General features: G+C 41.7%; 2 protein-coding genes across 5 annotated transcripts in view; one reads left to right on the top strand and one right to left on the bottom strand.

Annotated features, from left to right (window-relative positions):
* Window positions 1–122: 122 nt before the first annotated feature.
* OIP5 (Opa interacting protein 5) lies at window positions 123–16,603 on the bottom strand. 2 transcript variants are annotated; one of them, XM_057544441.1, is made up of 5 exons: window positions 16,248–16,603; window positions 15,950–16,016; window positions 11,682–11,780; window positions 7,757–7,838; window positions 123–3,080 (listed from the first exon to the last, which is right to left on the bottom strand). In XM_057544441.1, the coding sequence occupies exons 1-5, from the start codon at window positions 16,567–16,569 to the stop codon at window positions 2,985–2,987; spliced, it is 666 nt and encodes a 221-aa protein (XP_057400424.1). In that variant the 5' UTR covers window positions 16,570–16,603; the 3' UTR covers window positions 123–2,984. The 2 variants fall into 2 exon arrangements, with proteins under 2 accessions (XP_057400424.1, XP_007180429.2); XM_007180367.2 differs by having other exon boundaries at window positions 124–3,080; window positions 11,682–11,804.
* Window positions 16,604–16,851: 248 nt separating this feature from the next.
* Window positions 16,852–27,848, top strand: part of NUSAP1 (nucleolar and spindle associated protein 1) — a 32,727-nt gene continuing 21,730 nt past the window's right edge. For all 3 annotated transcript variants that reach the window (XM_057543743.1, XM_057543742.1, XM_057543741.1), the window contains exons 1-2: window positions 16,852–17,040; window positions 23,773–23,841. In XM_057543743.1, the coding sequence (XP_057399726.1) occupies window positions 16,948–17,040; window positions 23,773–23,841 (162 nt within the window). In that variant the 5' untranslated portion in view covers window positions 16,852–16,947. The remainder of the gene's footprint in view (window positions 17,041–23,772; window positions 23,842–27,848) is intronic.

Below are 27,848 nucleotides of genomic sequence, written 5' to 3'. Positions count from 1 at the left end.
AGCAAATGTTTAGTTTCTGGTAAGGAAATAATGATACAATTATTGCCGATAGTTAAGAAGCTTTTATATTTAATTTTAAAAAGTTAACTAAAGACATTTTAACACTAATTAAGAAGAGATCCTCCTAGATTCAGGGGAAAGGAAAGGAGTTTTTTCAGTTTTAAGAAAGCTGTTACAAACTTCCTTGGGATTGGCTATTGTCAAATGAAGAACAAAAGCTATGTGGTTTTTGTGATGTGACAACTAATGTAATAGCTCCTTCCTTTGATTTATGAGACTATTCATTTAACACGCACTGATGTACTCCACTCCCAGGTACTGTGCTAAATGCTGGAGTTATAAAAATTGAGATGGTTTCTGCCATTAATTAAGGAGCTCAAAAGTGTACAACTTGGGGACTTTCAATATGCAATTTTTTTGTTCTCATAAATACATGGAATTTTGAAAACACTTTTATTCAACATATATACAATGATAAATGATAACTAGCCTTAGAATCTGTTAATACCAGCCAGTCATTATTGATGTTATAGACTTCCAGAGGAGCTTTTATACCACTAAGGCCTTGTTTAAAAAAGTCAACCATTAGTATTAGTACAATTGGTACAAAGTTTATGGAAGGCATAATATCAAAATTGTAAATGCACATGCCCTTTGACTCTGTTCCACTTTAGGAATCACTCCTACAGAAATACCAGGACAGATACGCAAAGACACGACAAGGATCCAATAAAACAATGGTTAAATTCTGATGTATTCATGATTGAATCATATGCAGGTGTTAAGTAATTTGTGAGGCCTGGTATAGAAAGCTGTCTGTGACATGTATTATTTGAAAAGCAGGTTGCAGAATAATGTGAAAAATATAATTGCCTTTTATGTCTATGTGTCTACACGCATGAAGGTTATAATAGCTGGCATTTATTAAGCACTTAATATTAAGCATTACTCTTAATTACATTAGATGTATTCATTAACTCATTTAATCCTCACTAGAGCCCTAGTTAGTTTTTAATCCCTATTTTACAAGAAGAGTTTAATTCTTCAAGTTCATGGCTAATAAGTAACCAAGCCACAATCTGAATCTAAATCATTTGGCTCCCAGCATGCTACATTGTGCCTCTCAGAAATGTAAGAAGAAGTGTACTTTTACCCTTTTCCTTCGTCACACATCTATATCTGAATTTTTTTCTAGAGTAAACATGTAATTTGTATTTGAGAGAAAAAAAAATATTTAAAACCAGCCAGCTTAATTTGATGTCAAGTTCAAGCATTTAATTTTCTATTGAAAGTCTACCAAAACAGCAAATCCAGAGGTTAAGGAAAATAGCTATGTAAGAACAGCTTTTTAAAGAAAGGAAATACGTTGAGGCAGACAGACATACCAATGCACAATAAAAATCCCAGGATGATTCAATATAGTATTATGATTAGGTCTTATTCTCTTAGGAGTAGAAAGAGCTTTTCTGGTACTGGTTGTTGCCAGAGGCTTCACCCTTACCTAACCAAATTTTGCAACAAAAGCATAAAGTGAGCCAGAATTTTCTCTCAAATAGTTTTAAAGGAAAATATCCTATATGCAGTCTAAACTGGAAAGCATCTGCTATTAAATCTGCTAGCCACTGGGGACTCCCCCGGTGGTCCAGTGGTTAAGACTGCGCTTACAATATAGGGGGTGCAGGTTCGATCCCTGGTCAGGGAACTAAGACCCCACATGCTGCGCAGCGCAGCAAAAAAATCTGCTAGCCACATCGGAACCACGTTAACTTCTCTCTGCACCACCACTTGGCTATCATCTCTTGATTGTGCTAGTGCCAGCCCCTCCTTAGTGGTCTGCTTGCCGCCCTCCCACCCATTCTCCATAGGACAACCCTAATGAGGTTCTGAAAACGAAAATTTGATCCTGTCATAGGCCTCCCTTAAAATTCTTCAAGGTTGTTGGGATAAAAACAAACATCCTTTGGAAGGCCGATAAGGCCTTGCATCCTCTGGTTTCTGGACACCGTGGTAACTCCTACAGGCCTTTTTAAGGGCCTCACAGGGCCTTTGTATAGACTGCTCTGTCAGTCAGCTTACTAAACGCCTACTCATCTTTCAGACCACTGCTGAAACATTACTTCCACAGAGAGGCCTTACCTGACCCCCAAACCAGGTCAGTTACTTGCTATATGTGCTTATATCTCTATGTCCCTTTTCTTCAGAACCCTTACTACAGCTGTAATTTTAAATGTCTTCATGTGGTTATTTGAGTGTCCATCTCTTGACTAGATTATAAACAGGATACAGAGTAGCTGTTTTCGCTTATCTTTCATCCCCAGCAGCTAGCATAATACTTCATAAATATTTATTAAATGAATAATATGATGAGCTACTGAGCCACAGTGCTACATAAAGCAAAATATAAGAAAGCATTTCGGTAAATGTTTGATGTTTTTACCATTCCTTTCATTATTATCCTGTTAAGCTCAGTTTACAACTGAAAAGGGAAAGATAAATATTTACTATGCAGTTAACTTACTGAACATAACCTACAGAAAATGTATGTACCCGTATTTCACATAAGAAAAAAATGATTTCTCAGTATTCATATGACAGTTGCTCCATGTAGGAATAATAGTCAACATAAGTACAATGCTATTTTCAGGCCAAACATGCATCTTTAGATCAGAGCACTCATGGGACATTGCCTCTTAATCCCTAAATTTGCAGTCAAAATGTTTTCCGAAATAAATACTATGAAATTGATAAGCTAAAATAAATTCTTAAGACAAATAGCTATGAAACCTGGATAGAAGTCTCCTTAGTTATTCATCTTCCAGAAACAGCTTCACAAATCACTTGGAAAATCAGTCTAGAGGTAAACAGAATAAACCACATTTCCCATCCATCCTTGAAACTGATCTTTCTTGAGAAGTGATCAAACAGCACCTGTTGTTGAAGACAGCAATAAGGCCTGAACATGATTCTCAAGCTTTGATTCTGGATCAGTTTGTTGGCTTGGACTGGTCAGGAGTCACTTCCTTCAGAATCTTCATCAGTGAATTTAAGCGAGTATGCGTTAACATTATCTTCTCTTTCAGCTGGGAAGAGAAATACATAGATTATCAGGGAATCTTAAATTTAACTCTCAATCTGCTGGTTCTAGAAGCCACTTCAGACTTAAGCTAGTGATTGGGAGCTGGCAAAACTGCAACACATTTCAAAAGGACATCTGTTCTATTTCTGAAAGAACTTTATACAACAAACCTAGAGCACAATAAGGTGACAGATACAAAGTTTCATGTGGAAAAAGACCAGCCACTGCTGAGCATCACTGCTTCTAGTCTCCATCCTTCCTAGCCCTTATCACCAGCTTGGTGATAACTCCAAAACTTGGGGAGGAAGACAAGAATAAAGGGGGATAAGAAAGCTTGTGGAAACAGAAGCATTAATCAGTCTTTCCCTTTTTTTCCAGTGGCAAGAATTTTTTTTTTCTAATTCTTTGTTCACAGTAACAAATGTCTGTCTTTAATATTCTGCTAATCACCTTCAAAAGTAGCTCTGGTGGTCAGATTTAGAACAGATGTCTGTGGTAGCTAATTTTCAATAGTTTTTTCAGCTTAGAATAGCTATACCTAGAACCAAACTTAGTGGTGTTACTCAGCATACAACCTGTACTCAGACTCACAAAGTTATCATGGATAAGTCTTCTGTTGAAGTAAAAAAAAAAAAAACAAAAGATATTTCTAACATAATTTGCATAGCACAAAATCTACTTTTTATGATCCAAGATACAAGAATACACAAAATTCATCAGGAAATTTTGCTTAGACAGGTCACTCTAGAGCCCATTAATCTTATTTGGGTGCTCTTGGACACAATGAATCATTTTTGTTACTTTCAAGATTTTCTTCAGTCTTTAGCATTCAACATTTTTACTGTGTATTGGGGTATAGTTCTCTCTGCATTTATCCTACCTGTGTTTGTTGAGGTTATAGACATGTAGATTGTCTTTTATCAGATTTGGGAAGTTTTCAACCATTATTTCCTTGAACATTTTTTCTACTTTCTCTTTCCTCTCCCTTTTGTAGTCCCATTACCAAAGCATATTTAGGTGTGCTTGATGGTGTCCAACAGGTCTCTTAGGCTCAGTTACTTTTTCTTCATTTTTTATTTTTTTCTTCTTCAGATTGCAAATCTCATCAATCTATCTCCAAGTTCGCTGATTCTTTGCCCAATTCAAATCTGCTGTTGAGCCTCTCTGGTGAATTTTTCAATTCAGTTGTTGACTGTACTTTTTTTTTTAATTTTATTTTTTTGTACAGCAGGTCCTTATTAGTCATTAATTTTATACACATCAGTGTATACATGTCAATCCCAATCTCCCAATTCATCACACCACCACCACCACCCCCGCCACTTTCCCCCCTTGGTGTCCATATGTTTGTTCTCTTGTTGATTGTATTTCAACTCCAGGATTTCCATTTAGGTGTTGTTTGTTTTTTAAGCCCTTTATTTAAAAATTTATTTATATTTTTAATCTTTGGCCGCTTTGGGTCTTCGTTGCTGTGCACAGGCTTTTTCTAGTTGCGGCGAGTGGGGGCTACTCTTCGTTGCGGTGTGCGGGCTTCTCATTGCGGTGGCTTCTCTTGTTGTGGAGCATGGGCTCTAGGCGTGTGGGCTTCAGTAGTCGTGGCTCGTGGGCTCTAGAGCGCAGGCTCAATAGTTGTGGCACACGGGCTTAGTTGCTCCGCAGCGTGTGGGATCTTCCCGGACCAGGGCTCGAACCCGTGTCCCCTGCATTGGCAGGCAGATTCTTAACCACTGCACCAATAGGGAAGCCCCTTTTGCACATACTTTTAATTGCTGCTTTGAAGACTGTGTCTGCTAAGTCCCAACATCTGGGCCTTCTCAAACACAGTTTCTGATGCCTGTATTTTATCCTGTGTATGGGTCATACTTTTCTTTGCATGTCTCCTAATTTTTATTGAAAACCAGACATTTTAGATAACATATTAAAGCAACTTGGGATATTAAACAGCCCCCTACCTCCACCCCACGTCCTGGCTTGTAGTGGTTATTTTTTATCTGTTGAGTAGTTGGCTTGACTATTTCATTGATGTCTATTTCCCTCACAGTGTGCAGCCTCTGATGTCACTCCTCGGAGGACACGGCCTTGGGCATGTGCAGTCACCCTGGGATGACAGTGGATTTAGCAGGGCCTTCTTTGACTCTCTTTCCCTGAGCTCTGTGTAAACTGGATGCCTTTGTTGATATCACACCCAGCTATTAGCCTTCACTAATTTCTGGCTGACTGCTCTATTTTGACAGTGCCCTGGGACATAAATTGCTCCACAGTCTAATCCAATTAAAATCAGACCCAGGGCTTCCCTGGTGGCACAGTGGTTGAGAATCTGCCTGCCAATGCAGGGGACATGGGTTTGAGCCCTGGTCTGGGAAGATCCCACATGCCGTGGAGCAACTAGGCCCGTGAGCCACAACTACTGAGCCTGCGCGTCTGGAGCCTGTGCTCCGCAACAAGAGGCCGTGATAGTGAGAGGCCCGCGCACCACGATGAAGAGTGGCCCCCACTTGCCGCAACTAGAGAAAGCCCTCCCACAGAAACGAAGACCCAACACAGCCAAAAAAAAAAAAAAAAAAAAAATCAGACCCATTTATACAGGGGTAGTCTTTAAGGCCAGTCTTCTTTTGTTCCAACCCCAGGAGGGCTCTTATTTTAGCTGTCTGTTTCCCTGATTTTCTCTTATAAATTTCTAACTTGTCCATGGTTTAGCTTATTGTTCACATGGACTATCAGCTTCCTCTTAACTGCTCACCACCAAAATCTCCGTTGTTTTGGGTAGAATCCTTAGACTTGAATATCCCCACACCCTGTTCCAAATCAAGTTAGTTCCCTCGGGAAAGCTTCAGAGCTCTTTTTTTACAATCTACCTCTTAATATGGGCTCCCAAGCTGGGGTGGCTTAGTGTGTCTCAGAGTAACACCCCTGCTTTACCAGCAGGGTGCTGGGCAGAGGCAGTAGCTTCTGGTCTTCTCTGCTTGCATCTGTCAGCATGAAGCCTCTGCCCTACAAGCAAGCTGGGACAAAAGTGACTGGGTTCCTAGTACTCTTAGCCTGTTGTGCCGGTGGTAGAACTTGCACACTACAAATGGCTGTTCTTGCCTAGAATAGAGCTTCTGATGAGAAATGCTGGTAGCCTGCCCCTCCTGGGAAGATACCACAGCCCTAAACTGAGACCTGGGGGAAAAGGATCCCTGTGCTCTTGGCTGCATTTGCCCAGATGGAGCCTCCCTCCCTCTGAGCTGGAGGGGCAAGGGAGGGAGGGAGTAGGTTGTGGCTCAAATGCCACAGGTTTTCACTGCTCTTACCAAGGTTTAGTAGATTTTCTTCAATAAATATCTCTTCATTTGCTTTAAGCCTTGAGGAAAATTTCCACAGACTTAAATGGCTGTTTTCTTTATAATTTTCTTCGGTTATGGTTGTTTTGTTGGGGAGGGGTCCATGCAGCTCCTCGGGCCACCATTCTAGAAGTTATCTCCCATAGGAGTTATTTCTAACCACAGTATTTACTGACCCTGCTCATCAACTTAGTTACTCAGAGCAAGGGTAGGCAAACTATGGACTGCAGGATAGCCTGCTGCCCATTTGTTTTAATAATGTTTTATTGCTACAAAGCTATATCCATGTGTTTATATACCGTCTGTGGCTGCTTTTGCACTACAATAGCAGAGGTGAACAGTAGAGACTGAATGGTCTAGCTTAAGACATTTGTCGTCTGGTCCTTTACAGAAAAAGTTTGCCAATTCCTGGCTTAGAACATGGTTTCATGAGCTTAGTTAATTATGCAAAAAAAGAAAAAAAAATCACTGTTCCCCTGTCCTAAAAGTTACTTAAACTTTGAAAAGTAAATGCCCTGGTTACTAAATGTGTAGTTACCGAGGAATAAACTATTAACAGTGCTAAAAACAAAACCAACAGTAAATTCTAAGGTTGTTCTTCCAACGTAGTAAAGTTATAGCCAAATTTCCACTCAGAATGAGCCAGCAAGCTACCGAAACAAAGTTGCTTTCTTCAACTCGAAACCATGAAACACTAGTAAAGCCCATTTAAGTAAGAATTCTTAATGATGGTTTCAGCACTCTTTTTCCTCCAAGCTATCTAAGTATGAGGTGCTTGCAAAGAGGAAAGACCTATGAAGGATGACGGTGTCCATACCCAGCAGAGAGGAGGAATAGGAATGTGGAGCTCAGCAGCTCTCCACCTCCTCCTGAACCAGACTTGACAATATGGCTTTACTATTTTGCTTTGCGTCACAAATTCAATAAGGAATGCCAAACCAGGTATAAAGAATTACTGGGGCTTCCCTGGTGGTGCAGTGGTTGAGAGTCTGCCTGCCGGTGCGGGGGACACGGGTTCGAGCCCTGGTCTGGGAGGATCCCATATGCCGCGGAGCGACTGGGCCCGTGGGCCACAACTGCTGAGCCTGCGCGTCTGGAGCCTGTGCTCCGCAAAATGAGAGGCCGCGATAGTGAGAGGCCCGCGCACCGCGATGAGGAGTGGCCCCCGCTTGCCGCAGCTGGAGAAAGCCCTCACACAGAGACGAGGACCCAACACAGCCATAAATAATAAATAAAAAAAAAAAAAAAAAAAAAAATTACTGGCGTATTCACCATTTCACTGCCCCTAAATTCATGGGTACAGATTATTAGGAATTGTCTATATTAAAGGAAACACACAACCATCATGAAATTTTACCTCTGCAACCTTTTCTGGTAGAGGTACGTTGTGAATATCCATCTCAGATGCGTTTACTATGGCTTTTGTTTTTAAGAGGTAGCTAAATAGAAAATATAGAGAGAAAATATTAGTACCATACCACAGTTATAATTATCAAGGAACCAAACTTGCAATATCTCTCAAGCAAAGATTGCCTTCTTGCTGATTTCCATTTCAAGATTCATAATGTATTTTGTAGGAAAAACATTCTCAATTAATAAGTCATCAGAGGGACTTCCCTGGTGGCACAGTGGTTAAGAATCCGCCTGCCAATGCAGGGGACACGGGTTCGATCCCTGGTCTGGGAAGATCCCACATGCCTCAGAGCAACTAAGCCCGTGCACCACAACTACTGAGCCTGCACTCTAGAGCCTGCGAGCCACAACTACTGAGCCCACATGCCACAACTACTGAAGCCCGTGCACCTAGAGCCCATGCTCCGCAACAAAGAGAAGCCACTGCAATGAGAAGCCCCCGCTGGCTGCAACTAGAGAAAGCCCGCGCGCAGCAACGAAGACCCAACGCAGCCAAAAATAACGCAAAAAAATATATAATTTTTTACATATAAAAAAAAAAAAAGTCATCAGAGAGACACTGTGCCTCATCTCACCCCTTGCCAGCCCAGAATACATGATTTAAAATTATCCTGGGACAAACTAAAGACAAAAAACCAGGGTCATATGAATAATGGTGATAAGTATAAGCCTCATACTCTACCAGTAGATGGTGTAGCACAGTTAGAAGAAAAGTAACCACAATTGTGACAAATACTGTTGGTTGCCTACCCCACAGCCATTCTTCAAGTTTTTGTTGCTAACAGAACCCAGATTTTGTTTAGGGCAGCAGTGTGTCCAGTCCTAAAAGATGAATCATAACTGTTCTGGGCCAACTGTGGTAATCTTATTCCCTACTGTCACATATTTGCTTTCCCAGCTTAAGGCAACCATGTGACATAGTTCTGCCAATAATAAGGAAAGTTTTGCTGATAAAAGGAGACCATTCCCTGTGTTCCCACACTTACCGTATCCTTTTCCTTTCAGTTTTGGATGCTACTATTTATGGATGTAATGCTTATACTTGCAGCATCCAAGAGGAAAAGGCCAAGAGAACCAGAGATGCTGACCCAGAGCCCTGTCATGGCTGAGCGACTAGAACAATCCTGGAGTGGCCAACTGCCCCACCCTGTACTTGTTAAAGCCACTCTTTGGTTTTCTGTAACTAGCAACCAAATTCATTCTGATACACACAGACATAGATTTGTCATATTCCCAGACTCATGCTACCTATACTTTCCCTTTTTTAAAAAAATTTAGTCTTATTTATTGACTGAGTTGGGTCTTCGTTGCTGCGTGCGGGGCTTTCTCTAGTTGTGGCGAGCGGGGACTACTCTTTTTTTTTTTTTTTTTTTTTTTTTTTTTTTTTTAATATTTTTTTTTTTTTTATTGATTAATTGATTGATTGATTGATTGCTATGTTGGGTCTTCGTTTCTGTGCTAGGGCTTTCTCCAGTTGTGGCAAGCGGGGGCCACTCTTCATCACGGTGCGCGGGCCTCTCACTGTCACGGCCTCTCTTGTTGCGGAGCACAGGCTCCAGACGCGCAGGCTCAGTAATTGTGGCTCACGGGCCCAGCCGCTCCGCGGCATGTGGGATCCTCCCAGACCAGGGCTCGAACCCGTGTCCCCTGCATTAGCAGGCAGATTCTCAACCACTGCGCCACCAGGGAAGCCCCGGGGACTACTCTTCATTGTGGCACACGGGCTTCTCATTACAGTGGCTTCTCTTGTTGCTGAGCACAGGCTCTAGGTGCGTGGGCTTAGTTGCTCTGCGGCATGTGGGATCATCTCAGACCAGGGCTCAAACCTATGTCACCCGCATTGGCAGGTGGATTCTTAACCACTGCGCCACCAGGGAAGTTCCCTAATTTCTACTTAATCAGAAAGAATACTGACCTTTGAGTCCAGCTCCTCATTTTGATTAAGAAATTACTTAAAAATCTCATAATGCTTTTCAAATTTATATTAAAAATTTTTGTTACTAAAAGCTTATTTCCCTAAGCAAAAACTCAATTACAGGTTGGCTGGAATAATTACGTAAAACTGTTTCTAAAAAAGATTCGAGGTTACGAATAGCACACATTTAGAGATACTTTTCCCTGTGTCTTTAAACTTAATTCTAAATAGAAATTATTTAAGAATAAACTAGAAATTGAAAGTAAAATATCAATCCATCTCAAGTACATATATCCTGTTGAAAATCAGCATTGAGGGACCTCCCTGGTGGTCCCCGGTTAAGACTCCACACTCCCAATGCAGGGGGCCCAGGGTTCGACCCCTGGTCAGGGAACTAGATCCCGCACGCCACAACCATCCACGCGTGTGCCGCAACTAAGACCAAGTTAAGCCAAATAAATAAATAAATAAATAAATAAATGTTTAAAAAAAGAAAAGAAAATTGGCATTGAAGAACAAATAGTGTACCTAATGCGCACTCAACAACCTCATGGTAAAGGATGGGCTTTATTTTTAAGGTTGTTTGTTTGTTTTTGTGGAGTCTTAACCACTGGACCACCAGGGAAGTCCCCTATTTATAAGGTTTTTTAAAAAAAATATTTATTTATGTGGCTGTGTCGGGTCTTAGTTGCGACACGTGAGCTCTTTGTTGCAGCACGCAGGCTTCTCTCTAGTTGTGGCGCTTGGACTCCAGAGTGCATGGTCTCAGTAGTTGCAGCACGCAGGCTTAGTTGCCCCATGGCATGTGGGATCTTAGTTCCCTGACCAGGGATCAAACCTGCACCCCCTGCACTGGAAGGTGGATTCTTAACCACTGGACCACCAGGGAAGTCCCCCCTATTTATAAGTTTTATTGCTCTTGTTATCCATAGCTCAGCTAGAAACACCCATCTAAGTGCATTAAATGAGGAAAAGGAAACTTTCTGTTTTATGAATGGAAATTACGCTTTGGAGTTAAGACATGGACTCAATTCTCAGCTCCTCCACATCTGCAAGCCCCAGTTTTCTTACATTAAGAACTCAGTAAGGGGGGGGAAAAAAAAAAAAAAAAAGAACTCAGTGAGGTAAGCATAGTACAATACCTGACACAAACTAGGTCATCAATGGCTGTTTTTGTTTCTAATAACCAAGAAAAGACGTTGATGGATGTTTCAGTTTGTTGCAATAACAGAAAAGCTTAAGTAAAAAGTAAAATTTATGTTTAGAAAGATAAGAAATATCCAAAGTAATTCATGAGAAGGAACAACCAATAGGGAACTTTTTCTGACTTTATGAGGCCACATGGTCATTATTTTTTACTTTTCTTTGTGTATCTGCTTCATTCTTCTTTTTCTGTAGACAAAAATTCTCTGCATTTACATGCACGACATAGAAAATATCTACCCTAAACCTAGAGCTTTCACTTCCCAGCTTCAGCACCAGTTCCATCTGCAGATGACCAGTGTCTCTGGGTCTTTATTTCAAATTCTTAGGGTAAAAAGCCTGATTGGCTTAGCTTAGGTCAGGTCTATTCCTGGTCCCATCACCTGGGAGTGGTATCACAAAGGATAACAAACATGGCCACAAAGTCCCACACTATGGGAGGGAGACAGGGGCTAGGCACAAACCCCAAAAGTGTCTACTACAGCATTATTTTGCAAAAACTTACCTTCCAAAAGTTCTTGGAATGAAAAGAATATCCTCTCAGTTATTCCGTAGTATGATTATTAACACATGGTATGATTATGAGACATCTAAAATGATCACAATGTTATAAGACTATGTTTTGGTCCCATTACCATCTTTTTTGTAAAAAACAGTACCTGGCTTTAGCATCTTCTCTGGTACAAACATTCTGCCTTTTCTGGAAGATGTTTTAAAATTTATTTGATAAAGAATATCTAAGTCTACTTACCACACCATTTTGTCAGCGGAAAGGCAGAAGTGACCTCTCAAGGCAGCCAGGGCAGCATGAGTAGAATACAGATGGAAACCAATGGGAATCTCACAGGAACTACAGAATAAAAGGTTGTAAGTGCTGGGAGGAAAAAACAGGATATGGTTTAAGAAAGAAAATCAGAGAACAAATACAAAATAACTCATGTTATGGACTCATTCCTAAAAAATAGGCTATAATAGGAATGAGACTGAGGAAATGTCACATTCAAGAAAGGTTAACTCAGAGATCATAGATACCCTTGTGGATTCTGGCCACAAAAGCAATCATATGATATATAACTGTCATTTCACTGAAGTAATTTATATCTGAAAGCAGAAAAAGAGCTAACAAATCAGATTAACATTTAAACAGGGACTTCCCTGGTGGCGCAGTGGTTAAGAATCCACCTGCCAATGCAGGGGACACAGGTTCGAACCCTGGTCCAGGAAGATCCCACATGCCGCGGAGCAACTAAGCCTGTGCACCACACTACTGAGCCTGCGCTCTAGAGCCCGTAAGCCACAACTACTGAGCTCGCGTGCCGCAACTACTGAAGCCCGCGTGCCTACAGCCTGTGCTCCGCAACAAAGAGAAACCACCTCACTGAGAAGCCTGTGCATAGCAATGAAGGGTAGCCCCCGCTCGCCACAACTAGAGAAAGCCCACGGGCAGCAACGAAGACCCAACGCAGCCATAAATAAATAAATTTATTTTTTAAAAAAACAAAAAAACATTTAAACGTATAAAACTACACATGACCATATAAATTAGCTACAATTAAGCCAATTTCCAGTTAAAGTAAAATAATCAAATCGATTAGGGCTTACTAAGCAATTTATTAATAGAACTCAAATCAGGTTTTGTTTTGTTTTGGTTTTTTTTGCAGATATAACAAAAAATAAAGAATTACCCAGATAAAATGCAAAAGAAAGAAAATAAATCGTATTGTCCTAGCAAGCTATTTTATTTTCCTTTATCCTTTGAAAGATTACTGGATGAGGAATCAGGAAACATGGATTTTAGTTCTAGTTATACCATGTGGGTAAGTCGCTTACCTTATTTGCTGGTATATAAGACAAATCCAAATATTACAAAAAATATTTAAGAAAAAATTAACTGTTTCATCATTCATGTACTGAAAGCAATTCAGAGTGGTTTGGTAAGGGAAAAAAATTATCTGTATAAACATAATATACTATATGCAGTAAATGAGTACTAACAAAGTATAATAATTGCATAGCTAAAAATAAATAGATTCATGTCAATGGACACTAAAGACAAAGCAACAAAATATAAATTTACTGGTAAATGAAGTCCCACACCACACATGCAGTACTGTACTTTTGTGACTAACGTTACCAAAAAGCAAGCCATGAAATAAAGTTGCATTTTTATTATTTCCTAAGTAGGAATTAATTATATCAGACAAACCACAGTACCTATAGACAAATGTCTGTAGAAACTAATAAATGGCACAGAGCTGGGACTTCCCTGGTGGCACAGTGGTTAAGAACCTGACTGCCAATGCAGGGGCACAGGTTCATTCCCTGGTCCGGGAAGATCCCACATGCCGCGGAGCAACTAAGCCCATGCGCCACAACTACTGAGCCTGCACTCTAGAGCCAGCATGCCACAACTACTGAAGCCCGCACGCCTAGAGCCCACGCTCCGCAACAGAGAAGCCACCGCAATGAGAAGCCCGTGCGCCGCAACAAAGAGTAGCCCCGCTCGTCGCAACTAGAGAAAGCCCACGTGCAGCAACCAAGACCCAACGCAGACAATAAATAAATAATTAATTTTAAAAGTGTCTTTAAAAAAATAAATAAATGGCACAGAGCAAAATGTAAAGAGATCCCAAAATTATGCTTAGCATGTAACATACAACAAATACTTCATTGACTATTAGTCTGCTAATGGCCCAGGAATGAAGGTTTGCATCACACCAGGTAAAGAACTATGATCATCTGAGTGCCTGCTGAAGGCAAAAGGAATACAGAATGGGTAGTGGAAGAGGGTAGTTATAAATACCAGCTATGACCATGTGACCAGTTACAGGAATGTAATTGTCATGAATATCTCATTTTGTTATGAATAGGTTTACATGTATATGCGTGTTTATGTTTTCTTCCCTTTCTTTTCCCTTATCATGTAACGTAAGATGTACTGACTTTTTATTATAGTATTTAAGTATTAATTTTACATCATAGTATTTAAGCTATGAGATATCAAGGAGAAAAGTAAGTATCACTTAAGGACTTTATCTCCTTTTCTGGAGGAGGGTTTAGTGCATTTTTAGTTGTATGCAAGATAGCTGTAACAGGTTAGGAAGAATTACGACCTTGTTATTGTCTTTATTTGGAGATTAAGTATGGGTTTAGGAGATGCATGTGGATGCCAGGTTAACACGTAATGATTAAATTTATGTGTCAGCTTGACTTAGCCAAACAGTGCCCAGTTATTTGGTCAAATGTTATTCTGAATGTGTTTATGAGTATGTTTTTGAATGAGAGTAATACCTGATTCAGTAGACTGAGTAAAGCAGTTTGCCCTCCTTATCGTGGGTGACCCTCATCTAATCAGTTGAAGACCTGAATAGAACAAAAAGGCTGACCCTCTCATGTGAGTTGCAACACTGATCTTTTTTTCCTGCCTTTGAACTTGAACTGAAACGTTCAGCTCTTCCTGGGTCTGGAGCCTGTTGGCTTTTGTACTGGAACTTACACCTTTGGCTCATGGATCTCAGGCCTGTGGACTTGGACTAGAACTAAACCTCTGGCTCTCCTGTGTCTCCAGCTTATCAACCTTGTCTCTTGGGACTTCTCATCCTCCATAATCGAGTGAGCCAATTCCTGACAATAAATCTCTTCCTGCTGAGTCCCACGGCTCTCCTTATTCCAAACACATGGAACTTTCTGTCCAGCGTTTTGTAAACCATCTAGATCTGTACTGTCTATTAAGAATGCAAGCCACATAAGTAATTTTACATCTTCTATTAGTTTAGCTTTAAAAACAAAAGTAAAAGAAACAGGTAAAATTAGTTTTAATATATTTTATGCTACCCAATATTCAAAAACAGCATAATCAAGGGAATTCCCTGAGGGTCCAGTGGTTAAGACTGGGCACTTTCACTGCCCTGGACCTGGGTTCGATCCCTGGTCTGGGAACTAAGATTCCCACAAGCCGTGAATCGTGGCCAGAAACCAAAAAATCAAGAAAAAACCCCATGTAATCAGTACTTTTAAATTATTCAATGTTTTGGGCCAAGCTTTCAAAATCTGGTGTGTATTTTGCACTCACAGCATACTTCAATTCAGAATGGCCACCTTCTAAGTGCTCAATAGCCACCATGTGGCTAGCGGCTACAGTACTGGACAGCACAGGTCTAGCTAGATGTGCTTCCCTCTAAGAAGATATTCAGAGAGCTTCTGCCTCTGGCCCCAAATGAACCAGTTCCAAGAAGGCCATCACTCCTTCCCTCTCTGTTTCCTTTGGGTGGGAAGAGGACACTCCTGCAAGGATAGGGAGTATCTTTCAGTTAGGAAAGAGGAGCTGCAGAACTCTTCCTGATTACTGAGTACAGCAACTAAGAATTCCTATACGTACTCTATTTAACCCTAAAATTGAACCAAATTGTGGTCAGAATGAATTGTCTTGCTGTTAAAAACAACACTGAAAACTGAGTAGCTTTGTACTACTGAATTCACTGAGTACTTTGTTGTCACTTGTAAATCACACTACAGTCAAGATGCAAAGTTTACCAGGCAATATTCAAGTAACTTTCCACCTGTGTTTTTCCCCAGTTTACAGCAGAATTAGTCCTGCCATAACTTATTACAAATTCCAGGTTAAATGAAAACTTGTAATTCCTAGTTATTGTCAAAGGATTGTAGTTTATGGTAAGTGATTCTCACTATACACTTAAAGGTAATTTTCTTCTTTTTCCCCTACTAGACATAACTTTCTTAAACTCACTTCACTTGCACAACCCACTAGGGAGATGTGGCCCTCAGAAAAGCCTTAAAACCTAAACGCAAATATCTTTTCCATTTCATTAATACATCAACTTCGTACAAGACTCAATCAAGTAAAGGGAGCATCCTTCCAATACACTGTATGGATGGAACAAACTTTTATTCTAGTGCAAGATAGGAATAAACTGTTTTCTCCTCGTACAAGTCGGTTCCGTGCTCCTCGGTCTCATTAAGTCAGGGAATGACTAGAGATCTGGAATTCTCAGTACGTACCTGCCTTTGAGCGAACCTTCAATGCCCACTAGGAAGGGAGCCTCCAAAACTACATTATTTGTGACTCCTAGGAAGACAAACACGGGTCAGAATGACTACCTGCGAGGCATTGAAAGGGAAAAACTCTCCCCTCCAGAAAGACTCATCATGGCCACAAAAATCATGAAAAGTGATTCGCCCCCGACCCCTGGCAAAGGAGTTAATTTCCTCCCAAATTTTCATCCCGCTTTCCTCCCAGCCGGCTCCCAGCCACCCAGTAAGAAAGCGGCAACGCTTCCCAGACGCCGTGCCCACTCACTGGAGAAGACCACGGCTCCAAGGGACCGCGACAAGTCCCAGGCGAGGTGCACAGAGTCAGCGAGCACGGCGTGGCACTGCGCACACTGGAACACAGCGCACCTCTCGGGCTGCAGCCACCATGGCAGCCGCGGGCCGGGTGACGGCTCCTCCGGCCCCAGCCCGGCGGGGCCGAGTGGCGAAGACCCTTTCACCACCTGCGTGTCCCACTCCATGGAAGTCGTAAGAGAAGGTTCATCAATCGCCTTCTTAGCGCCATCACAAAAGTCACCCCGCGGCTGCTTTGCAACTCGCGAACGATGCCTCCGCGGCCGATCCGCCATCTTCCTGCAGCTGGCGCCTCGGTTTCGAAGACGCACCAAGTCCCGCCCCAAGCTTGGTTCCTGGGTCCTCATTGGACAACGTGAGCCGGGTGGGGCTCTGCCGCGCACTCGTTGCCTGGACACGCCGTTTGGCGCCTTCGTGTTGGTGGGGGATGGTGAAGAACGTGCGTCTGGTGGAGGGGAACTCGGCCTTTCTATTGGTCAACACCAGGAGACCCCGCCTTTGAGGTATTTTTAACCAATGGAAGTGCAGCTTTCTCAATTTAAACTCTATAACATTCGGTTTGGTCAACGCTTAGAGTGGCGCCAGAGTTTTGAACGGCGCTCTTGGGAGTGGAGGGCCGATCCTCTGCGTGGTCGCCTGGATTGCAGTTCGCCATGACCGTCCCCTCCCTTGAGGAGCTGGACTCCTTCAAGTACAGTGACCTGCAGAACTTGGCCAAGAGTCTGGGCCTCCGGGCTAACCTGAGGGTACGGGGCAAGTGGCGGGTGGGGTAGGACGAGCGGCCTCTACGGGACGCGGTGGGAGGGGACCGAGCGGGAATTCCGAAGGCTGAGGCTGCTGTCCCGGCCCTGGGGCGGTAGATTTGGTTCACAGAAGGGTCCCACTAACTCTGCAAAACCGAGAGGGAGCCATAGTTTTCACCTTATGTTGAGGCTGACTTTCCTGGGGACTCACAAAGACCCCCGACTCCAAAAGGGTTTGTTTGGTTTCGTCTTATTGGAAGTACTCTGTTATACTTACCAGGGCATCAGTTAGGAAACGCAGGCCCAGAGAGCTAAAGGAATGCTGCATCTAAATGCCGATTAATTGTTAGGCAGTCGCGGAAATAATTGCCTTGGCTTTTGGAAAACTCCAAACAGCTAACATTTCTGTAAATTGTAACAGCGCCCAAAATCTGCTACTTAAATGGGGGACCTGGAAGAAAGGATGACTTTTAGGGGACCTCCCCCGTGGATAAGTTTTTACAGCTCAGCCCTGATTTAGTCGGATCGTTCCTCTATTGATCACTATTGTGGTAGTGTTCTATTCAAAACCGGTGAGGTCTTTGAGATTTCAAAACGTTTGGGGGAAAATGCGGGGGTTCAATTCGGGATTGGGGTTCTATATATTTTATTTTCCCACATCATATTAACGTATACCCTGGAGATTTGTTCTGCAAGCTGTGGTATTTACACGGAGTGAATACATAAATCAGTCCTCACAACTGTTTTTAAGTGGTTTAAACAAAGTAATCAGGGCCCATGCACCTGTTGGGGCTGAATGATAAAGGGCTATCTTTGGAGATATTTCTGGGCTATAGTATTTAATGGCTCCTCAATACTTCATAAACAAAATCTTAATTCCTTGGTTTAAATCCCTTAAATTTTTTTTGCAATCTGGCTGGAATCTTATCCAAGGCAGCATCCAAACTGTACTGGTGCCTGAACACTTGGCACCTTTGTCCATCTTTCTGCCTTTGCTAATTTTAATCCTTTGGCCTCAAATCCCCTTCTCTCTCCCTCTTCTTTATCTGCATGAATAATTTCCAATTACTCATCACAGTCCAACTGAAATGTCATCACTGACCTGGCACCTCGTCCCCTCCTCTTCATTCCCTTGGCCACAGGTCCACCACCCCAGTAATCCTAGGAACCCTCTGCGCCTTTAAGGCAGTATAATTTCAAGTACTTTTTCTGAGCGCTTGCAGGCTTCCACCTGGCACTGTGGTTATTTGTGTAGATACGTTTTCTACTAAACGTTAAGTTCCTTGAACAGGGATCTCATCCATCCACCTTGGAAGTCTTTACAGCACTAAGTGCAGTACCTTATATTTGGGAGGCGTTGGATACTTATTCAGAACTACTATTTACAACTGCTTCTTGGCAGCGCTGGAACAATGCACTAGAGGGTAGCTCCTTTGTGAAGAGTTACTATGGAGTTTTCCTACTTGAGTTCGGCACTCTGTCTAACATTAAGGCCCCACAACCTTTTGGATCTCTGAAGAGCTCTTGTTAAGTTCGACCTTCTTCTGAAAGTCCCACCTATCATTGTCTCTTGAGGAACCTGATCTGGGGTAGCCATTTAATCACCTGTTTTCATATAAGTGGTGTAGTACAGTATTTTGTGTCACTACAGACCTCATTGCTTGCCTAGCATACAACATCTGGTGCATAGTAGGTGTCAACAAATATCTGTTAGAGGTGCTGTTTCCCAGACAAATTTGACTATACGAGGCATTCTAATAACCAACCACAAAAAGACACCTTTGAGATGATGGGAGAAAATTAAACTTGGACTAGGTACTAAATTATATTAAAGTATCGTTAATTTTGTTGCATATGATGGTGGTATTGTGGTTATGCTTTTTTTTTTTTAAAGTCCTTACCTCTTAGCCAAATATTTACAGGTAAAATGTTATGATGCCTGGGATCTGCTATAAAATACTCCAGGAAAAAGAGGGGGGACTAGATGAAGTAAGAACAGCACAATGTTGATAACTGTTGAAACTGGGTGATAGATACATGGGGGTTCATTGTACACATTTGAAATCTTCCATAATTAAAATGTTTTAAGTTACTTACAGTTGGTACAGCTTAAGAGCTCGTTAAATCAATTGCCTTTTTAAAATTCCAAGTGCATAGCAAAAAAATTGAATAAATTGCTCTAAGAAATTATCAAGATTTGACTATTTAAAAAACTTAACAGAATAAGATTTAAATAAATTTCACCAGTATGATAACATTCAAAATAAATTTAGAAGAGAAAATATTAACTTTCTTTTGAGACACTACTCTTTTTTTAAAAAAAAATTTATTGAAGTATAGTTGATTTACAATGTTGTGCTAATTTCTGCTGTATAGCAAAGTGACTCAGTTATACATATATATATATTCTTTTTCATATTCTTTTCCATTATAGTTTATCACAGGATACTGAACATAGTTCCCTGTGCTATACAGTAGGACCTTGTTGTTTATCCATTCTTTATATAATAGTGAGACACTATTAATGGTAAGGCAAAATGAAGGAGTCAGTTACTAAGATTTATTGTACGGCCACGGTCCTTTTCTCACTCTTGTAAGCTTCAATTATAAAACTACCACTATTTCCACTTTCTTGCAGCTCCCTTCCCTCACCTGGCAAAACTCCACACCTGATTAAACAAGCTATGTGCTTAATCCTTGCCTGTACTAACTAGCTGACTGTGGCTGGAGAAAATCCCCAAACCTTTTTGACTGAACTTAATTTAAATGTGACCATAAACTTAATTTATGATTTATTTGATTCTCCTATACTTCCTTGGTAGTCATTAATTTTCCCATTATTGAGGACAGTTATTTCATATCTTCTTACCTCAGATTGGCACCCTTCCATCACTTGATGACTTTGCCTCATAGGCCATGGAAACATAGATGCAATTAAGCTGAGAATTACCTCATCTTTCTATCACCAGACCCACCTGTCCCCGTATCCTCTGCCTTCCACCTGTTATATGTTATGGTAAAAGGCTGTGCCTAAGGGCAGCCTTGCTGTTTGTGCTGGGGATCTCATTCCCCCCTCTGGGGCTACACTCCTGCAGTTATTCCTCTCCGCTGCATCAGTTTCTCTCACTCTGCTGGCTCATTTCCATAATGCGCCCAATCAAATCTTAATGTCATCCATCTTTTAAAAAAGAAACAAAACCCCTCTCCTGACCCACATCTTTTATCTACTGCCCAATTTCTCTGTTCTTTTCTACTGAAATTGATGTTTTTGAGGCCACCATGCCCTGCACCTTGCAAAGCTTGTGGTCCGTCTCTATCTATCTTCACCTGCCCATCAGCAGCATTTGGCGTGATTGAACCCTCCCTTCTGCTCAGACCACTTCCTTTTCTAGACTTCTTTGATATTTGGTTTTCTCCTGCCTTGCTAGCACTTCTTTCCAGTCTCCTTTGCTAGTTCTTCCTCTGCTAAATCTCTAAATGTAGCGTGTCCCAGGGTTCTCTCTTGGGCCTTCTTTTCTCTAATTGTGCTTCTCCCTTGGTGATCTTATTCATTCTCAGAACTTTAGATTCACCTGGAACTAATGACACCCAAATCCATACCTTCAGTACGACCTCTCATCTGCTGACTTGTGCATTTAAGTGCATCGTAAACAGCATGATCAGGTCAAAACAATGAAGATCTATTCCCCGTGTCCGTAAATGATTGATTCTTCCCTTCACTGCCCACACCCGTCCATCCTGGTGAGCTCTTCCTCCCAAGTATCAATACACCTGAAATCTGGCCTGTGTGCCGTCTCCAGTGCTGTAAACCTGGGCCATGACACCCTCCTTTCTTGACTACTGCTTCAGGCTGTCTGCTGGTCTCCCTGCCTCTACTCTTGCCTTAAAATAGTATTCTCTTGGTAGTTGGGTGATAGTTGAAACTTAGAATATGCCATTATTCTGCTCAGTTCTCGTCAAATGATTTTCCTCACACCTAAAATAAAATCCAAACTTCTCCAAATGTAATGTGAGAATCTTGGGTTGATCCTGATTTGGAGGAAAAAAAATTTTTTTTAAGCTAAAACTGAAGGCAACTGAGGAAATTTGATTTTAGGCTATGTATCAGAGGATATTAGAAAATTATTACTTTTCCTAGGTAATGCATTAGAGGTTATGTAGGAAAATATCCCCTTATTTTTAGGAGATGTGGCTGATGTATTTAGTGGTAAAGTATCATGATGTCTGGAACTTATTTTCAACCAGCTTGGCAAGAAATACATATGAATGAGAGAGAAAGCAAACATGAGACAATATTAAGGACTGCTGAATCTACATGAGGAGTATCAGAGTGTTTACTAGACTATTTTGACTTCTCTATAGACTTGACATTTTTATAATAAAATTTTAGTTAGGGGGAAGAAATCTACACTGTGTGCTGTGGCCTGTAACCCTCTTCTTGACCCAGGTCACCTCTTTGGTCTCCCTGCTCTCCACTCGCCCCAGTGTTCACTGTGCTCCCCACACTGGCTTCTCTCTGTCCTTCAAATTCACCAGCCCGTCTCTGGGCTTCGTATTCCCTCTGCTGGGACTGCTCTTCCCCTGCACCTTCACCTACTGCCCCTCCCTCATTCACATCTCAGCTCAAAAGTCACCAACTCTGAGAGGCCTTTCCTGACCATCCTAACTCAGGTTGTCCTCCCCCGCCTCTGCCCTGAGCCTCCAGTTTTGTTTTTGCTTCATAGCACCTAATGTCATACCATTTATTTTTGCTGACTTGGTTAATAGGCTGTTTCCCCACTAGCCTACCTCTAGAGGTTCCTGGAGGGCAGAGACCTTGTCTGTTTTGCTCACCACTGTCTCCCCAGTGCCTGGAACAGCGTCCAGCACGATAAATGCTTGTGGAGGTGGTGCGTGAAAATGTGCTGATGCTCACATCGGCCCCTCCAGCTCAGCTCTCCCGAGCATCGGCCCGCATCATTCCTCCTGCTGTATGCCCTCACCTGGCTCTGCCACAGGCCCCTCATTTCATCACTGTGGCATGTTTGAGGTTTTCATGGCATTTTAAGATGTTCTAGAAATCTGTACAACATAGAGCCTATGATTAACAATACTTTAAAATTTGCTAAGAGGTTAGATCTTATGTTAAAGGCTCTTACCACCAAAAGAAATCCAAAGGGGGCAGTAGGAAACTTGGAGGTGATACATTTATGGCAGTGATGATGGGTTCACAAGTGTATATTGATCTCCCAACATATCAATTTATATGTATTAAATATCGACAGCTGTTTGTATGTCAATCATACCTCTGTAAAGTGATTGAGGGAGAAAAAAAGTCAGAAGAACCAAGAATGCCTAAATTCTGCCCTGCCAATCACTCACTTCCCAGAGAAGACCCGAAGAGAGGTTCAAGGAACAACAGCAAGTAGAAAATAGGTCTCTCCTTTATTACTACTAGCCGGTGTGGTGCCTGATGCACAGTGTTCTGGTAAAACTCACAGCCTGAGCATAGCATCTCCTGTGCCCTGAAGCCCAAACCAAATCGGGATCTCTGCCATCTCACCTGAACACATGGCCGATGGTAAATGGTAGGAGCAGAGAAGAGACGAGCCTGGTGGCTGGGCCCCCCTTGAGAAGAAAATCTCTGGCTCTCAACTGCATGGCTGGTGGAAGAGGAAGGAATGAGAACCCAGCCATGAGCTCGAGCTTTTAAAGCACAGGAAAACATAACCCATCAGATTAGTATTCCTCTTTCAGGAAAGAACGGGAAGGGAAGTTCTCCTGTGGTGGAAGGAGGAGCTAGGAGTTCCCTTCCCCAGGGACCTGTAACCATCCTCCTAAGGCGGCGCCTTTGGCCTTCCCCATCTTAGGACCCCCCCACGCCTCCACACATGCTTCACCAGCTGCCCAAGCCAGAAACCTAGGCGTAATAAATTTCCCTGTTCCTCAACCCTCACATTCACACTGATTCTACTTCCTAGGAAAGTTTTTAATTCATCTGTGTGGCCTCAGTCCCGTTCTAGCTCAGGCCAAAGTCGTCTCTGGTTTCCTATAACAACCTCCTGGCCCTTGCCCTGTCTTCCATCTTGCCCTCACCAAATGCATTCTGCACATTATACAGCCAGAGTAATCATCCTGAGTAATGCAAAACTGGTCACCCACTGCCCTGCTGCAAACTCTGCAGACTGCCTTTGCCCCGAGGGTAAAGTTCATACTCTTTAGAGGCTTAGTAGGCCTGGCAGGATCAGGCCCACTTTCCCAACATTCTCTCTCACCATCCCCTCCAGCAGCTCCCTGCTTCAGCCCACACTGAACTTTAGTTCTTCAAACTCCACACATTCTTACCTTCCCATGCTATTTCTTTACACTTTTCCCTATGTCCCACTCTCTCCTATTTGTCCTTCAGCCTCAGCAGCTAGTGACCTCACATCTTTGTCTTAGGACTGGCGTGTCCACTTACCTACTGAAGTGTACCCTAGCGGTCCAGGCTCTGGTGGCGCAGCCCACCTGTGTTCTCACACGACACCTGAGATTCCTCATGTGGGCATTTACCCCACTGCGCTGTAATTGCCACTTTCCTCTCTGGCTTCTGCTGTGAAATCTGTGCGGACAGGGACCCCTTCTATCTTGGTTACCCTACTCCCAGCCTGCCCGGATGACATTTGATGAGTACAAGAACAGGAGAAAATGTTCAATGAATCTTTTGTGCTTATTTGATTTTTGGCTCTACTGATAAGGTCTTTAACTTTTCTGTAGGCAGACAAGTTGTTAAGAGCCTTAAAAGCCCACCTTAAAAATGAAGCAAGAAAAGAAAATGAGAATCAGGTAAGTAACATTTTCATCACCTATTAAATAGCAAAACAATCAGTTAATGAATGATAAACACAGTTGGTGATGACTTAAAGACATGCTATTTGTTACCAAAGAGATTGTCATTGGTAATTGTAAATCCTTTCATAATTCTTATAAATGACAAAGCTGCCTCTGTAATCTATTGAATAAGATGTTCTCATACAAAGGCAAAGATTAATTACTAGTTGCCAGATGTATGCCAAATGGTGTGAGTAGGGAGGGAACTGGATTTGAGGTCAGAAAAACCCAGTTAAGTAGCAGCTCTGTCTTTTTTGTATGTGTGTGACCTTGGAAAACTCAAATCATTGATTCTTAGTTTCCTGGTCCTTGAAATGGAAATAACATCTTTTCTGCTGAATTGAGGGTTGTGAGAATCACATGAAGTAGGGACTGTGGAAGTGACTTGTGGGAAGCTAAACCACTGCTGATGGGAGGGAGCAGTTGTCATGGCTGCTTCAGACCCGCCCCAAAGAGTTCTGACAAGGCTCAACACCTAAATGATCAATGAATGCTTCATTCTTAACTTGAAATACAGGGAAATGTTGAAAGGCCTTAAGGAACTGGGCTTTGGAGGGCATCCGTTATATATCTTGAACTGAAGGTAAATATAAACATGAACTGAGCATCTGAATTCCTTCTCTCTGTCTTTATAGACTCCATAATTCTCTGTATTCCAGGTTATAAACATTTAAAAACTTTCAATATTCAAAATTCTATTTGATTCCAGGTTTAATTAATATAAAATAGACAACAAAATTGATTTTGGATTCCTTTAAGTTTCTATATCAACTAAATCAATATAGATATTTTAATTAATTAAAAATTTTTTCATGGTTAAGGGTACATGATCGTAGTGCCATCTGAAATCAGGATTTTACTTTGGGTAGTAATTGATGGGCTAAATTTAAAATGATCTATCATGTTTCAAATTCAGCATCTCAAGAGCTGTTCCATTTTGAAAAACTTTCACAAGAGCAGGATGATAATCAAAATTTGGTCAGCTATAGAATTCCTTAGTGGTGAATCTGTCAATAGTGAGCTTAGGTTGGTGGAAAGAACTGACATAGACCAAGAGTTTATCTAAAGCTGCAGGAGTCAGCACAGTCCAAATACATGGCAAAGAGATCAGTAATATTACCAAGGACAGACAGATGGGTAAGCTTCCAGACCTCCAAATCGTCACCTAGGGAAGTGCACAGGTGTGGGTCACATCTAAGTGAGCATGAACTTCTGGATGCCTTGTTCTCCCTCTGTAGATTAGCCGTAACTATATGAGTTGGAGCAGCTCTGTATGTAGGTTAGTCTGACTGTGTGCTGGGGACTCTCAGAACCAGCTGTGCCACTTCAGTCTTGGGCTTATACAAGTCTTTACAGGTACATCATGGTGCATTCAGGAATGAACATATCCTACCTGATCACTGCTGGCCTCCCAGACTAACATACCCTGGTTAAGGTGTGTGGGGTTAAAACAAGACATCTCTGGGAGTCGTGTTAATAGGTTTCTAAACCAGTTATAGGACCTCTTCTGTACTGTGTTAATGGGGGTAAGGGGGCAATAAGTACTTTTAAAGTGTGTCTGTACTCCAGCAATATGTGTAACCTGAGGGTTACACTTCCGTAGTGAGAACAGTTTCTTTTTCCTCTCTTCTTCATGACTATCCAGGGAGTTGGAAAGTAGGATTCTGTGGGAAGCATGCAGTCTTAGCCAGAGGTAACTCCTGGAGGAGACAGTATGTCTCTCACAAAAAGCAAAGCCCTTACCCTTGACTTGGAATGCACTCTTTTTCCCAGGCCTGAGGAATGTAAAAGAGATTAGCAAAGCTATCTCAAGCCAGGAGACCTCAGGGAACTGAGAGTCCTGGTTGTTCCTTATGGCTGGGGGCTGTGTGTGAGCCTGGTTAAGGGAAGATAATATTCAAGGATAGTTGTTGTAAACTTGTTGACGTCCATGGTAGTGACTGAACTGAGACGATAAGCAATTCCATGGGATTACTGTCTAATAATGAGTTCCTCTTCTGTCTATATAAAATTCAGTAAATTCTAAATAAAGTGCCTTGCAACCATCAGTTGTCTTGGTGCTTCTGACCCCATACTCACGGTGCTATTCAGTCCCTTACCCCTCTCCGTTGGGACCTGGAAGACCCCCTGCGGTGGCTGGACCGTGGCAGGATTCAGATAGCGTCTTTCTACTCTCACATAAATATCCCTGCTCCTTTGAGTTCAGGCTCACCAATTCTCATCTCTCATCTGTTGACTTCCTTGTTGCTTTCCAGTGTTTACTGTCTCATCATCTCCTGTCCTGACCTTACTTTGGGTGACTTCAAAGGTCCACCTGGATGTCCCTTACTACCCTTGCCTCCCTGTTCCTTAAGTCCTGTGACTTTCTTTTCCACTCTTCATTAGCCATCCCCTTCTTTGGGTATACCTTGGATCTTAGATCACTTAGAACTATTATTCTTTAATATTTCACCTCCGTCTAAAAGCCTTCCATTTTCTAAGCCTCCTTATTCTTTTACAACCAAAACATTTATTTTATATTGTGGTTCTCAACCCAGGATGTGTGAGAGAATCATTTGTGGAGCTTTTTAAAAACACTGATATTTAGGCCTCACCAAATCCCAGGCAACTAAATTAACTCTCAGAGGGTGGGGTCCAGTCACCATACTGAAATGGACTGAAAAGTCAGGATGCAAAGCCCTCTTACCCCCTACTTCCACATGCAGGGTACCAGGTGTCTACTACCACGTGCAGAGTACCAGGTGTCTACTACCATCTAAAATGCTGGAAGGTTTCTCTGTAAGGAAGAAGATGACCCTAAAGGAAACGATACAGAAAACAAATGAAAGCTTTAAAAAATGTCTTACAATAACCTATTGAATTATCAACTCTTGGAATCAAGCTACACAGACGATTCAATTAAGGTTACATAAAAAGCTATAAATGTTAACAACTTAGAGAATAGATGACAGAAGTTGAGATAAGGACAGGAGGTGAAGGAAGGTATAAGGATGCTAATATCTGCAGTTTACAGGATATGTGTCTGCAGTCATGGAACAAGAAATAAAGGTTTAAGTATGTTTAAAGCTGCAAAGGTAATAGAGTGAGTAAGTGGTATAAGTCTATTAGGAAGAACATGGGGAGATGAGAGTGGTGCAAATGAAGTAAATCTTAGTACATGAGGCACTGAAAATAGTTATTGAAAATACAAATGAATATCCCATCAGCAAATCATTAGTGATATGTAAGTAACCACTTAACATCAAACCCTAGAAATAGGAAGGGTAGGGCAGAAAATGAATTACTTTTCATTATACTCCCTTTAGTATTTTATTATTTTAACCATATGTGTGTATTAGTTTATTTCAAAAAATTAGAATTTACGTTTAAAAAGCTACAAAAACAAATCAAGCCTCTCCTTTATCATCTCTAGGTAGGATAACATGCTTAATGCCTTCCTCACATTCGATGAGGATATAATTCACCTATTTTTCCCTAGTGCTTTTATAGTTTCATATTTTACATTTAAATCTTTAATCCATCCAGATTTCATTTTGGTGTGAGAAAATGATCAAGTTTCATTGCCTACCCCCTCACCAAAAACATGAAAAACATAGTCAGTGTTTTCTCCGCATCATGTGTTGAATAATGAATCTAACCATCCCCCACTAATGTGAGGTGCAACCATTGTCATACGATGATTTCTTCTAGAAGCAGTTCTGTTCAGGACATTCTGGTACCTGTGCCATGCTGTTTTGATGACATAGCTCTTTACTTCTAGTTTATGTTAGTGCACATGCCCTTCTTCCCTTACTCCCTTTTGTTGACCTTTAACAAGTTACTTTGGGCTCTCTAAGCCTCAGTTTCCCTACCTGTGAACTGTAGATAATGTTAATCCTTGTCTCATAGGCTTTGAGGAATAAATGAGAGATAATCCATGTGAATACTTAGCCCAGTGCAGTTATGGTATTAGCTGTAATTGT

The sequence above is a fragment of the Balaenoptera acutorostrata genome, chromosome 3 (genome assembly GCF_949987535.1).
Source record: "Balaenoptera acutorostrata chromosome 3, mBalAcu1.1, whole genome shotgun sequence".
NCBI lineage: Eukaryota > Metazoa > Chordata > Mammalia > Artiodactyla > Balaenopteridae > Balaenoptera > Balaenoptera acutorostrata.
Note: the sequence above shows the minus strand (reverse complement) of the source record. Positions and strands in the feature narration are given on the sequence as shown.